Source organism: Pleurodeles waltl, chromosome 6, assembly GCF_031143425.1.
Source record: "Pleurodeles waltl isolate 20211129_DDA chromosome 6, aPleWal1.hap1.20221129, whole genome shotgun sequence".
NCBI classification, from domain to species: domain Eukaryota; kingdom Metazoa; phylum Chordata; class Amphibia; order Caudata; family Salamandridae; genus Pleurodeles; species Pleurodeles waltl.
The window spans coordinates 1,505,032,916-1,505,048,607 of NC_090445.1; the positions used below are offsets into that span (position 1 = coordinate 1,505,032,916).

At 43.0% G+C, this 15,692-nt stretch overlaps 1 protein-coding gene across 2 annotated transcripts in view; it reads left to right on the forward strand.

Moving 5' to 3' along the window:
• The window catches only part of MORN1 (MORN repeat containing 1), a 980,804-nt gene that overhangs the window by 391,659 nt on the left and 573,453 nt on the right, over nt 1-15,692 (forward strand). For both annotated transcript variants that reach the window (XM_069240989.1, XM_069240990.1), the window contains exon 9: nt 4,801-4,930. In XM_069240989.1, coding sequence (XP_069097090.1) covers nt 4,801-4,930 — 130 coding nt within the window. The remainder of the gene's footprint in view (nt 1-4,800; nt 4,931-15,692) is intronic.

Consider the following 15,692-nt stretch of genomic DNA (forward strand, 5'->3'; position numbering starts at 1 on the left):
CGATTGTAGATTTAATCTGGGAAGAGAACCTTAAGGTGGTGCAGACCCCATCCTCCATACCATCGGTACTTCCCAGATTAGACAAAAAGTACAAGGTGCCGAAAAACTCACCAGCTTGTTTGATTGGTCAGCCCAAACCCAACTCCGTGATAACTCAGGCATCCAAAGGCAGATCCAGAAACCCGACCGGTCTGCTTTCCACGCCCCCGGATAAGGAAGGACAACGCTTTGACACAATTGGAAAAAGATCCTCCACAATGACGGGTACAATGGGCAGGGCAGAAAACTCATTAGCGATGCTAGGACGATTCGACCGCCAGATGTGGTCGGACAGCTCCCAATACATCAATCTCCTTCCAGAGGATGCTAGATCTGAAGTGCGGAAGATCTTACGGGAGGGAGAAAAGATCTCCGCTGAGATCATAGATTGTGCAACAGATATATCGTCCACAGGCTTTCGCCAGCTAGCGAGAGCTGCAGTACTAAGATGTGAAGGATGGCTAAATGCCACTTCCTTACGCCCGGAGGTTCAGATGAGAGTTCTAGACATGCCATATGATGGAGAACTCCTGTTCGTCAAGCATATCGATGAGGCACTACAAACGATAAAAACAGACACAGACATGGCTGGATCTTTGGGTACCCTACAATTTAGAAGGCGGCCCTTTCGAGGGGCAAGAGGTAGAGGACTTTACTCATACAAAGGCGGCCTCCACCAATATGGACAAATCCAACCTTATCAGATCCAGTTTCGTTCAACCACCATGCAGCAACAGCAACAACAACCCTATAGGCAACCACCATCTGCAGCCTACAGACATCCCACCAGAGAAAAGTCTTCCCATAGGTGCAAGGACACATCCACAAAACACTGACCTCCACCGGATGCCTGCCTCCAACCCCTATTCCAATACTCAAATAGGGGGAAGAATTTCCAGCTTCTCGCACCAATGGTCCCAGATCACCTCAGACTGATGGGTTCTCGAGATTATCACCAGAGGGCATACCCTGGAATTTCAACAAACTCCTCCAGAGGACCCTCACATACTCACTTGAAAGAGCTCCTTTTACAAACTACCACAATGATGGACAAGGGAGCAATAGAGATCGTACTGAAGTCTCAGAAAGGAACCGGCTGCTACTCTCATTTCTTCCTTATTCGGAAAAAGACAGGAGACTTGTGCCCCATCTTAGATCTTCTACAGCTGAACAAATTCCTGAAAAAACAATCATTTTGCATGATCACTCTTCAGGATGTATTACAATTACTCAGTAAAGGGGATCACATGACGGCCTTAGATCTCCAAGACCCCTATTTTCATTATCCTTGTTCACCGCAGCCATGTGAAATTCTTACGTTTTAAGGTAGCAGGCACCCATTACCAACTCAGAATGTTACCATTCGGTCTGAGATCAGCTCCTCGAGTGTTCACCAAGCTCTTGGCTCTAGTGACAGCATATCTCAGACAAAAGGGAGTTTAAGTGTTTCCCTACTTGGACGATTGGCTCATAAAAGCAAACACAGTGTGCCAAGCAGCCAGAGACACAGCAACATGCCTCTCTCTCTTCCAGACCTTAGGCCTCTCAGTCAATTACCAACAATCACACCTAACTCCGTCACCAACATCACCCTTCTAGGAGCCATATTATATACAGAACAAGTGAAAGCCTTCGCCTCTCAAGACAGGCAGAAGAAGATTTGAAATCTAGCACTGCGCCTTGACAAAAGAAAGTCTATGGGGGTCATTCCTACATTGGCGGGAACCGCCAATTGGCCGCTCCGCGGTCAAAAGACCGCGGAGGCCATTCAGACTTTCCCGCTGGGCCGGCGGGCACCCGCCAAGGGAGCGCTCGCCGGCCCAGCTGGAAAGGGCCTGCAACACTGAAGCCGGCTCCGAATGGAGCCGGCGGTGTTGCAGGTGTGCGACGGGTGCAGTTGCACCCGTCGCGATTTTCACTGTCTGCTATGCAGACAGTGAAAATCCTGCTGGGGCCCTGTTAGGGGGCCCCTGCACTGCCCATGCCACTGGCATGGGCAGTGCAGGGGCCCCCAGGGGCCCCACGACACCCGTTCCCGCCTTCCTGTTCCTGGCGGTAAAAACCGCCAGAAACAGGCTGGCGGGAAGGGGGTCGGAATCCCCATGGCGGCGCTGCTTGCAGCGCCGCCATGGAGGATTCGCCCAACCGGGGTTAATCCGGCGGGAAACCGCCGGACCCGGTTTTCCGACCGCAGCTTTACAGCCGCGGTCGGAATGGGCAGGGAAGCACCGCCAGCCTGTTGGCGGTGCTTCCGTCATTTTAGCCCTGGCCGTCGCCGACCGCCAGGGTTAGAATGACCCCCTATGTCTGTCTGGATCTGCAAATCGTTTCTGGGAATGCTCTCCTCTTGCATTCAGTTGATACCAAAGTGCCGTCTCCACGTGAGATCACTTTAACAACAGTTGGACAGCCAGTTGACACAAATACAGGGATCTTTCAACGACATTGTTCAAATAATACCACCAATGAAGCAGGCCATGAAATGGAGGTTGAAGATGCCATACATTTCCGAAGGTCTCTCCTTTTTGAAGCAAAGCCCGGAACATGTTCTGACCACAGATGCGGATGGGGCTCGCATCTCCAAGCCCTGACAGTGAGAGGGAAATGGACCATCTAGGAAGCAATGCTCCACATCAACTTGCTAGAATTAAAAAGCCATCTTCCTAGCATTCAACCCCTTCCTAACCAAGATCAGGGGCTCATTGGTTTTTAACGGAACTGACAACACCACAAGCATGCACTACCTCAGCAAGCAAGGCGGTACACGCTCACCAGTGCTCTCTCCAGGTGCAAGAGATATGGAAGTGGGCACTTCAATATCATATAAATCTCAGGGCAGAACATGTTCCAAGAGTATCTAATGCCCTTGCGGACTCATTAAGCAGGACCTCAACAACCTGCCACGAGTGGGAGCTCAACCAGACAACTTTTAATCAGCTTTTTCTTTGCTGTCCAGTTTGGACTTCTTTGCGACAAAGGAAAACAAAAAATGCCAGTACTACGCAAGCTGGCAACCACAGAGAGGGTCGTGGGGGAATGCATTTTTTGTCAAATTGTCGGGAATCTATGCTTACGCATTTCCCCTTCTTCCACTAATCCCAAGAGTTCCAAAGAAGATGAAGAGAGAACCTTGTCGGCTGTTTCTGATAGCCCCCAAGTGGCCAAGCCAGTTTTGGTTCACGGAGCTCCTACTCCTCTCAGAGCAACCTCACATTCTGTTGGAACCAATACTGAACATACTAATGATGAATCGAGACCAGGTCCTTCATCCCAACCCGACTTCTCTTCGGTTATTGGCCTGGCTCCTGAATTCAATGAATTTGCTGAGCTAAATATTCCAACCGATTGTCATGAAGTGCTCGCTAATGCAAGAGCCCAGAATACAAATAAAACAGACAAACTCAAATGGAAAAGATTCTGTATATGGTGTAAGGATTCCCCGATGGCCACCCCCTGACATCTGCTCCAGAACAGATACTTCTGTATCTTCTTCACTTGACAAAATCAGGTCTTTCTCATTCATCCATCAAGGTTCAACTGGCAGCCATTTCTAGATTTCGCCGTACTGCTAATTCTCCATCTTTATGGTCCTCCAGAATAGTAAAACAATTCCTTAAGGGACTATTCAGGTTGTTTCCTCCAGTTAAAATCCCTTCTCCTCCCTGGCATCTCAGTATTGTACTTTAACAAATGATGAAGCATTCATTTAAGCCTATACACAAGGCAGAGTTGAAATACATTTCCTAGAAGACAGCACTTCTCCTAATGCTTATTTCAGCAAAGAGGGTCAGTTACATTCAGGCATTCACAATCACTCAGCCTTTTCTCCAATTTAAGTCTGACACTGTCATCCTCAGAACTAATCCTAAATTTATCTGCAAAGTTCCCTCGAACTTTCACCTGAACCAGTAATATTGAAAACCTTTTTCCCAAATCCTCAATCTCCAGCAGAAAGAGCGCTACATTCCCTAGATATCAAGAGATGTCTCAAATTCTGCATGTAAAAGACTAGCAGCTTTCACAAAGCTGATCAGTTGTTTGTAGGCTAACAAAAACTAAGGAAGGGATATCCAGTTAGCAAACAGATTATAGCTTGGTGGATCGCCACTGCCATACAATTTTGTCACCAGCTAGCAGGAAAACCATTGACAACCAACATCAAAGCCCAGTACACCAGAGCTGTCTCCACCTCTGCAGCTCTCTTCGCAGGAGTGCCTATATAACAGATATGTAGCGCGGCAACGTGGTCTAGCAGGCACACCATCACTCAGCACTACGGCCTAGATGCTGCAGACAGGATGGACGCAGCACTAGGGCAAGCAGTTCTACGGAATTTATTTGATTCAAGCATGTGAATCTATGAAAGATACCAATATTGGAGAACCACAGTTAAAGGTAAGTAACTTATTTTCTTTAATGTGCATTTATCCTCTAAACGATGTGCTGGGCTGAGCTTCGCTTTGGAAAGCTATTTCCAGGGTGTTGGCCAGGCACTAGTAGCTCTCAAGCTACTCACTGTAGACCCATGCTGTAGAGCCTATCCTTACATCACTATGGTATCTAACTCCAGAGTATGTGAACTGCACTGGTGCTATAAAATCAATTTGCAGCAATGATTCTATATTCTGGCTGGGTGCATAAAGCAGTGGAACTCTTACAAACATAATTGCTCATTTGCACTTTGTGATTTGTGAATTGTTATAGGCTTGTACAAGCTAACATTTTTAAGTTTTCTTTCCTCTTTCTGTTTTTATGTGGAAGGTGAGAATGGTCGAGTTTTAAAAATTTGGGCCGGGATCAAGAATTTTCAACGTCCAGCAACTCAAAGTGCCAACTTTCTGGAACTGTTGGAAGACCTAGAAGAGGAGGAGAAACCTGTCACAACTCCCTTGTATGTATTTCCGTTCTACGCTTTTTTAGTCATTCTTACAAACAAGTTCTGTCAGTGTAATGAGTATTTCCAGGCAAAAATACTACGTTATCTTCACTTTGCAAACAGCGGAAGTCACAGATTTGTCAAAAATATTAACCTAGATTTCGACTGGATTTTCTCCATGTGTGCATCTTTCAAGATCTTTCTTCTTTCTACAGAAAAGTCCTTTTGTTGTAGTCTATGAACTCGAACCACAAAGCTATTTTTCCACTCACAATGTTAGATTTAAGCCTGTAAGATTTTTCAAAGCAATCCATACATAGGGTGATGTATACAATACATACAAAAGACACATAAATCTTCCGATTCCCCATGCTATGATTCCAAACCATTATACTGTAGCTGTCTTATCAGCATTTATCTGATAGCCCGATACCTTCCCAAAATTCTCAATTATATCCAAGACGGCTGGTAAAGACGTGTGTAAATCAGATGTGCAGACTAACAAGTCATCTGCATAAAGGGAGGCTTTTTTCTCCCATTCCCCATATACAAAAGAAGGGATTTTCTGCTCCTGTCTGATTCTTCTGGCAAGAGGTTCAATATATAAATTGAACAATAATTTCGAAAGTGGGCATCCCTGTCTCGTACCCCTAAATATTTGGATGAGAGGAGTCAAACTTCCATTTAAAAAAACCCTAGCCCCAGGTTTTGAATAAATTAAACGCATCACCTGACAAAATTTATCCCCAAAACCGTATTCTTTTAAAATATTAAAAAGAAAGACCCAATTCACCCTATCAAATGCCTTTGCAGCGTCCAACATTATTGCAGCTAAAGGGAGGCTAAATGAAGTGGCTATATCAATCGTCCCTATTAAACTCCATGTCAATTCATGTAAATACCTCCCCTTCATAAATCCTTTCTGATCCTTATGTATAAGACCACCCACCACTTTATTTAATCGATCTGCCAGCACCTTAACAAAAACTTTATAATTAGCATTCAATAAAGAGATTGGTCTACATGACTCACACCTAACTGGACCTTTGCCTGGCTTCAAAACCACCGTAATTATAGCACTGTTCCATGATTCTGGTAGTTCCTCCCCCTTATTGTACATCTCCTCAAAGAAAGCCAACATTATCGGAACAATAGCATCTCCCAAGATTTTATATAATTCAATTGGAATACCGTCAGGGCCCGCCACTTTCCCCCCTTACATGACATAATTGCCGACTTAATCTCTTCCATCATAATTTTCTGATTCATCATTTACTTCTCTGTCTGAAATTTTGGGAAGTATATCCGCCTCCAACCAACTTCAAACCTCTACATTTGTTACCACAGTATCCTCTTTGTATAGACCCGAGAAAAAAGATTGGAAAATCTCCCTTATATCATGGGAACTGGACTGTCTCTGACCCTTTTGATCAAGGATCTCTCGAATTTCATTTTTTGTCCTATCAGTCTGGACTTTCCAGGCCAACAGTTTGCTGGGGTTCTCTCCATATTTTAAATGAGACAACTTACTGACGTCCCATCGTTTTTTTAACCTAGACTGTAATAACGCTTCTAATTGCAATTTCAGATGAGACCTCCAAACCTCTAACTGCTCTAAAGATTCTAAGCCACCCATCTCCACGCGATCACACTCATTCAATTTACTTTCCAACACCTTAATTTCCATCCTATACTTCTTATTCCTAAGAGCAGTGAGACTCATAATTTTGCCTCTTAGAAAGGCTTTAAACGTATCCCAAACCATGCTTATTGAAGCAGAACCGATATTAAACTTAAAAAATTCCTTTGTCTCTATAAACAATTGAGACTTCACCTCGTCCTCCAATAATAATGCTCGATCTAATGTCCACCTTCTCATCTCTCTTTTGGTGCTAAGATTCAGTGTTAAAACAACAGCAGAATGATCTGACAAATGTGCGTGCTTATATTCTAAATTGTCAACCATATCTTCCAATCCCTGATCTAACAAAAAATAATCTATTCTAGATGCATGACCATACTTCTTATTCTTGAAGGAAAAAACCTGTTGTGTACCAGCTCTTACTCTCCAGATATCTCGCAGGCCCAGTTCTCTCATCCTGGGTTTCAGAAAACTCTGAGATTTTTAAATGACTGCGGACATAGAACTTTGTGACCTATCTAAGTCATCATCCAACAAAACATTAAAATCACCCCCCATAAATCGGGTCAGGAAAATCCAAAGGACGCAAGAACATTCCCTTCATTGGTTCTAAATCATCAGAGTTTGGACCATAAAAACCAACCACCGTTAACACTACATCTCGGATCTGAAGTTTACTAATAACCCACCGACCCATGCTATCCACTGCAGTTTTTAACACAACCGCATTGAGTTGTTGTTTGGTGATTATGGCCACCCCCCTAATATTAGTAATATTCTCCGTGGAAACAACCTGCCTGACCCACTGCTGAGAATTAAATACCTTAGAACTTTCAGGCCCCTTCAAATGAGTCTCCTGCAAAATATAAATGTGTGCTGGATAGTCCTTCAAATATTGCAGAATTCTATTTCTCCTACCGTATATTCTTAGCCCATTTACATTCCATGTCATAATATGAAGGAGACTACTGTCCCTACTCGGTTTCTCTTCAACGTCGCCCATCTCTACCTATTCCTAATTTCAACTCTGCTATGCCCTGGTGAATCTGGGGTGAAAGAGGTTTTTCCTATATATATAAAAAAATTTATTTTTCTCAAATGCTCCCTACCTTGTGCTCACCCACCACCCCACCGTGCCCCACATTCTCCCTCCCCCCCCTCAACCCCCCCCCCCAGGAACCCATCCCTTATTCATATGGGCAAGTTGGTAAAGCCCTAAATATGGAGCCCCATCAAGAGGAAACCGACCAGAGGGACGTTGAGAGGGGGATACTACCCCATCTTTCAAGATGTTCCACTTCTGATTGACTCTAGTAAATCATCCGCTGTTTTTATGTCTCTTAAATTGTACATCACTCGCAAAGTAGCTGGGAATTTGAGTTGTGCTGACGCACCCAACTTCTTGAAATCCTCAATACGATTACCCAATTCCCACTGCCTATTAAGAGTTGTGCTGGCAAGATCTGGCCTAACTTCAAAGGAAAAACCATCTCCTCTTAGTGTTTTCTGTTTTAAGGCTTGCAACAAGATTTTCTCTTTTAAACCATAGGTCAGAAAATTGATCAAAATCTTCAGAGGCTTCTTCCTGGCAGGATCTCTCCTAAATGGGTCCCTGTGTACCCTCTGTATATCCGCTGCGATCTCCCTTTTGGATTCTTCCAACTGTAGGGAATTCTTGATAAGTGAGGCACAATACATCTTAATATTATCCCCTCCGGTATATTTAGAATTCTCAGGTTATTTCTCCTTGCCGCATTCTCAATTCGTTCCACCTTATTACGTAAGTCCTGCTCAGAGTCCTTCGACTTCCGAAAATCCTGTTTAATCAGTACTACATCTTCTCATAGAGTTTCCATAGATTCTTCCAGCAGTTGCATTCTTTTTGCCAACAAATCAAATTTATTCTCCAATGCCTCACACATCTCCTTTATGCCGCCCTGGTTTGCCTCGGATACCGAGAAACCTCTTTTGATCTCCCCTGTCAGCTTCACAATCATCGCTTCTGTGGGAGAGAGACAAACCGCCCCCCCCCCCTCCGTCCTTAACATCTGCGGGAAGCCCAACACAACATTAGCATTTCCCATTAGAACTGGGGAAGGCTCACCAGTCTGATCCTCTTATAAATTAAGATCCACCACAGCGGACGAGCACTGATCTTTTTCCCCCTCTGCTGTTATCGCCTGCCGTTTCCACACTCACTTCAGTCGGGACCACCTCCATCCTCTTACTTACAAAGGGCTGCGCCCCTTCCTCTAGGCCCATAAGCCTCGTACTGTCGTCTGAAGCCACTAATGGGAGGATTTTAAAGTAGGACCGTAATGAGGGGGTTAATTTAGACCTTGCACTGACAGGGGGGTCTGTCTTCCCCCTTTTAACAAAAAGCTTTCCCTGATGGAAGTTCTCTAACGGAGTCTCCTTTAGACAATCACTGCTCACACCCCCACACCCACCAGTCTTCCCACCAAGGCTCACTTCTTGTAGAGGACAAGTTATTTTCAGGCTGCCGGGCTTCTCCTGTCCAAGCTTCCTCCTGCCTCCACCTCTCCCCCTCACGAAGCCAGCTGCCTCCTCCATGTGCCTCTTTGTCGATTACCAGCTGAGTCAGCAAACTGCTTTTGCTGACTCTGCCTCTCCTCCTGGTGCCGTGGCTGTTCCTCCCTCGAAGAGGGAAACACGCCACTGCCAAGCGCGTCCTTCGCACCTCCAGAGCTGCAAATTGCCAGAGCACCGCACCAGCGGCACGCTTGGAATCGGCTGTATACCGGTCAGCCGGCACATGTGCCCTCCTCTCCTTGCCCCCCGGTCCGGTTTCCCTCAGACGGATGCTCCGCTGCCCACATCGATGCTGGCCGCCATATTCCCCCCCAGCGACAGGAGGTATCTTGGTATTAAGATACTCCAAGATATTGAGCAAATTGCAGGCGCTAATTTTAGTATGTTATGGAGGGAGTGCTCTAAGCTTATGAAAAATTGGATGTATTTACCTTTATCAATTTTGGGTAGAATTAATTTAGTTAAAATTATAATTTTACCTAAAGTTACTTTTTTATACAACACAATTCCTTTACTGTTTGATAAAGTTTTGATTGGCAAATTTCAGCAAGAAATAAATTCATTTATTTGGGCACAGAAGGGAGTGAGGATCTCTTGGAAAAAGCTGTGGAGGAAAAGGGAAAAAGGCAGATTAGCATTACCGGATTTGCTAGTGTATGGTTGGGTGTTCCAACTTAAAAATGTCAAGATTTTGGGCTCTTCTTTAGGTACCACAGACATGGGTTGTATGTTCAAGGTGATGTTAGCACAAGTAAAGGAGGGTTTAAACTACTATTTGTTTAAATTTGGGGATCCCAAATTCTTCAAAAAAATCAAGCTAAAACTTCTGAGGGATGCTGCCCAATTATGGTTTAGTGTCAGGTCTCTGTTTAGGATTGATTACTATAGCAAATGGTCACCTATCTGGGACTCGCCAGGCACGCCAGTATGTTTTAAGGATGTTTTGGCCATCCCAATTAAAAAGGCAGGTTTTAAACACTGGGGAGAGCTAGTTAAGGAAGAGGACTTATTGTCTTGGGAGGAAGTTTCACAGAAGACCGGTGGGGCTTTGTCGAGGTTAAAATATCTCCAATTGAAAGGGTGGATAGCTAAGGATGATGAGAGATGTGGTTGGCAGTCTCAGATAGAGGATACAATCTTGGTAGATCCTCTCCCAAAAAAGTTGTTGCGTTGTGGTATTGGGAGTTGGTAGAGGCAGGGGATCGCAAAATTTAATCTGCCTAAAGAACTATGGGGTGATGTTTTTTCGGAAATACAGCTCGGGGAGGCTTGGCAGGTGTCTATGCATACTCTATATCAAGTGGTTAAACCTGCTCCGTTTAGACGAAATCATATATTTACACTACATAGAGCTTTTTTTTCTCAATATAGACTGTCAAAGATGGCGAAAGGTGAGGTGATCAAATGTGGAAAGTGTGGGATGGAAAAGGCGTTGGATGTCCACATGTTTTTCGAGTGCTCGATGATTCAACCTTTTTGGGGCGCAGTGAGACATACAATGTCTGATGTGTTGGTGGTTGAGATCGAGATTACCCCACTATTAGTTATTTTTGGCATATCTAAGGGCGGACATGCAGAAGTGGTTATTTTATGTAGTTTTATTAGCTAGAAGAGAAATTTGTAGGAAATGGGTGGGTAGTATTATTCCCTCCTATAAAGAATGGCTGGACCAAGTGAAACATGTATTTAAAATGGATACAGTAATGGGTATCACTAAGTCAAGGAAAATCTGGCTACTTTTTAAAGCCTGGTTGGAAGCACAACTGGTGAATGCATAAATTTTGTCCGATGATTATTTCTTCCATGCTGTCTCTCGAAATTTCCTCCCTCTTACTTCATCGTGAGTTGGACTTGGTGAGAGAGAAAGAAGGAGGCCCCTCCCTCCCCAGGACAAGGAGAATGGTTGGTTATAAGAGCGAAGGAAAAAGACCTGGTGCTTGGGATGAATGAGGACAAAAAAAAAAAAAAAAACATAAATCTTGAGTGACATAAAAGTAGATGAAATCAGAGGACTGTAAGAAAAGTGGGCAAGGAACCAATATAACCTATATTAATACCCACATAGCAGTGCAGTGGGACATTTCCCAAACATGTCGGAATACTCTTGCCACCCTGAAGTGCATCCCAAATAATCAGGTGTAAGTAATGTCCTAAGTATGGAAAAGTGCACCTGCCTTTCTAATGTTTTCACGTGGAGTGTGATAATGGGTGTTTTTCATAGTATTGTGAATAAAACTAAATCTTATTACTAGGCATGTGTGATGCGCACCTTCCTTACACTGCATGAGTGGCGGGTTAGATAGGATAGGTGCAAGTGCCCCGTGTACTTCAATACCCAAGAGGCAGTTAACTACGCAAAGGGAAAAGATTCACATACACATGTTACATAGTACACCATGAACCGGCTCAACAGTGTTCTCTAATTGTTGTGTATATTGTTCTTTCTATAATGTAAATTAATCCTCATAAAGATTAAACCAGTAAAGTAATTTTTGGGGTTCATGCCAGTTGTAGGGATCTGCAATGACCTGAATGGCAAGAGTTTGAAAGAGCACGATGCCGAATGAACTTTTCATCTTTTCAAAGGGGGGGTGCATTAACAGCCATTAAATTGGGCAATTGCAGCTTACATCTTTGCTGTGCCTAGAAACACGAGACCTTATATATGAAGCACTACAAAGCCATATTTTTATTATTATTATTATTGTTGTTGTTATTAATATTGTTCATAATATTATTATCTGTCATGAGAGTACCTCAGTAACCAAAGTATCTGAATTGGACTTCATTATACCTAAGTAACGTAATCAAAGGACTTCTTATTGTCTTTCCATCATCATAGGTCATTAAACTCACTTACATTCAAAACCTTCTTCCATAGCCTTCTTTTTTCTCTTTACGTTTAGTAGTAACTCTTCTTGGTTGCATTTTTCAGAATTAAAAAAAATATATACTTTGTCTTTTCAGTTTTTAGGCTTTTAGTGGAGTTAAGTTTTCGTCAGAAAAATTATGTTTTGCCACAGTGTCTTTTTTCTATGAGTTTTGAAATGTGGTCATTTTTTTCTGAATCTTAGTCCGTTCTCCAGTTTTTTTCTTCATAGGTTCTGCTGCTTTTTATTCATAACTTTTTTTCACCTTCCCTGTTCTCACCTACAGGTCTTTGTCGAAGTAAAACTCAGGGGGGTTGTTTGTAAACCGTCGAGTGCTGCCTAAGCACAGTACACACAACCATGTTATATTTTAGACTGTATCGCAAATGTAGGGCTATAAGACAGGGCTTGCTCTATAACCTGGAACACTCCGTCATTTGCCTAGGGTGGCAAAATCATTTCTCTTAGAAGAAAAAAAATATCCCTGCTTTGTTGCCGTCATCGCTGTTTCTAAAAGAATGTAAAAAATGTTCAGCATACTGAACTCTGATATTAAAACACATATATGCACCTCAATAGCAGCCATCAGCAACTGAGTGATGTAGTGAATCCTACTTCATTTTAATGGGATAACAGGAGTTAGCTTAGCATTTGGCTTGCAGACTTGTGCCTCCGTCACCTAGTGTCTTTTAACCTACTTAGCTTGCTCTGTCTTAGCAGATTTAATTATTTATTTCTTCTAAAATGGCTGCCTTGTTTAGAGTTAGGCCACTTGTTATGAATTACATTATCAGTGTCACCGCGCTAAGAACAAGCACCAAAGACAAACAAACAGTAGGTGTTCACACATAGGGATTTTCCCTCTCTATACTTTCGAGGGGTTATTTATATTAATTGCCGTCCCAAGCATGTCTGTTATCTATTGTTTGGGAACACACCTACATCAGGGGTCCTTGAAGATCTGTATAAATATATTGCACTTTAGACAGATAATCAGGGGGATTCTGACCAGAGGGCATCTCCAGCATCGCTGATATCGATGCTGCAGTCGTCTTGATGCTGACCCAGTCTTCATGTCCCTACGGAGTCTGAGATAGAGACCTCATTCCAAGGTAATGAGGGTTGGGGGCTCCTTTCATGGACATGGCATTGGCAGATTAGGTTTAACAAACCCAGCTCTCCTTTAGGTAGGAGGTTAGGCCTTTCACATTAGGGTATTAGGGCATATTAAATCCCGTATGTCTTTTTTATGCATTGCAAGATGGGTGGGGGTCTTTGTAATAATGACTCTCATCTTCACAATTCTGTTACTTGCATTATTCATTATCCTAATCATTGCAGCCTATGCAACTTATCGCAAATTGCAGTTGTTGAATAAAAACTTTGTCATTGCCTGCGTTTGTATGAGACATGATACATCTGTGAGAAAGGGGTAATCTCCGTTTAACCACGACATTCCCTGAGATGTCTTACTCTCGAGTCCAAGCATGAAGGCTGCCACAAATCACCTCTTACTATTGTGTTTCTGGTGAGGTGCTGCTAGTGAGCCGGTAAGGTTGGGACAACAGTTGCGACTTGTTGTAGGAAAGACGTAGTCGCCTACAACCAAAAGTACTGTCATCCTTTAACCAGCAGTCTTGCCTAGAGCAAGAGTCCAAACTACGACAGTGAGTAACGTGTTTCTTGTATTTATTCAATTAATGGGCTTGAGTGCCATTCTTCATTTTTAACACATGAAGCTGCTTCCTTTAACAAAAGTATAGGAATACATTTTATTTTCTCACTGATAGCGAAAAGTGCATAAATCAAATGCTCTAACCATGGTGCCTTCCTGTGTCTTTAAATTTTTTTTTCATTTTGTGAGTCCAAAACTCAATAATTCATTTAAATATGAAAGAGGTATGTGATTTACCATTGGTGAAAATGCCATTGGGTTTGCTTGTGTGTTGTGTGCATTTATGGTAGAGTGTCCCTGGCCATTTGCTCATTGGGCATCAAGTAACTATAACTGCCATGCACTCGTATGACATCGCATATTACACCACTCGTGTCATTTGACATCGTTGTGCATGGTGAGGGCGTAAGGTATAGTTACGTGAATTAACTAGACCTGGTGAACTTCTGTGATTTTTGAGTTAAAATGTTATGTTTTAACTGACATTTTCACCTGAGCATGATGTCCCTTTAACCTTAAAAAAAAAAATATATATATATATATATATATATATATATATATATATATATATATATATATATATTACCAGTAGATAGTTATAGATAGGACCATGTTGCCTTTAGAAATTCAGTTTTTTGACTTGCCTATATCTGTGGCACCGTTTGACAAATGTTTATGAAATTTTCGAAAAAAGTGGTCTGTGATTCTTGTTGCGCACGGAAAGTTTGAAGTGATCTGTCAAACGGCAGCCGAGAAAAAGGGGGCTAAAAAAATGTTGCATTTCCCATGTTAATTCCTAAAAGACCTATCAACATATACAGCAAATTTGGCAGAAAGCTAGCTGCCGGGATGCAGATTGTGCTTTTTGTTATTTGATGTAAATCTGTTCCAGCAGTTTAGGAGATATTTAAGGGCAAATAAATGTGTATATCTGTGGCTGGGAATATTTAGCGAAACTCGTGAATTTTGACGAATACGCATGCGAAAAGAAGCGTTGCAATTGGCTGACAGCAACCTGACTAGAAAGTTACGACCGTCATTTTATTTCACAAGACACGATCCCCGGGGGTGAAAATTCTAATCGAAAGTGGCATTAGGGGTCAGGGTGAAGGTACCCTGACCCCAAGGTTGTGATATATGTGTGTTTTAGGGGCAAATTATAGGTTTAATATAATTTTGTAACACAGCACGATATGTCTGCGAACATTCATGAATTTTCACGAATTTCCATGAATTACTTGCTAAATATTTGTGATTATGGTAAATTTTTAAAGAAAAACCACAGACTCCTTCATACACTTATTCATTCACTCATACATGCACTCAATGGCCCAGACGGGCACTCACACACCCACTCAGACCCCCTCTCACACACCCACTTTCAGCCCACTAAGACACTTACGCACCCACTCACACATCCACTGATAGAGACAGGCCCTGTGGTCAACCTGCAAAGTGCACCGCCAAAGGCCATGCATGGCGCGGGGTTTGGTGGTTATAAGGGCTTAGCTGCAATGCCTGGCTTACAAGGCCAAAACCATAGAAATTCAGCAGTTATAGGTAAAGTTCCTTCAAGTAACTATAACTCGTGCCTTCGACATGTACAGATACTTACTCCACATATTATGTCATTGATGAGATCTTTTATGGCATCTCTGATATCACTGCAACGTTTGCAATAACATTATTGATAAGAAAACTGTGCATGGCAAGGGCGCAAGTTATTGTTACCTTAGGGGGCGAGTTATAGTTACTTGAAAGAATATCGTCGAAAATTTGTGAGAATGTATTTTTAAAAAACAAGCGCCGCCTCCCACGCTTGTTTTCAAGAACCCCCCGTGGTCCTGTGGTATGTAAAATTTAAGGAATGGGGTGCACTGGGCCCCCTTCTAGGGCAGTTTTATGCCTCAGGACCCCCATCTCCCTGTGGCTCATTTAAAATGTATTATGGTGCGGGCCCTCTGGGCCGGCCGCAGCCCCAGGAACTACCACCTCCCTGCGGCTAATGTGATATGAAATGCAGGAGTGCTGTGCTCC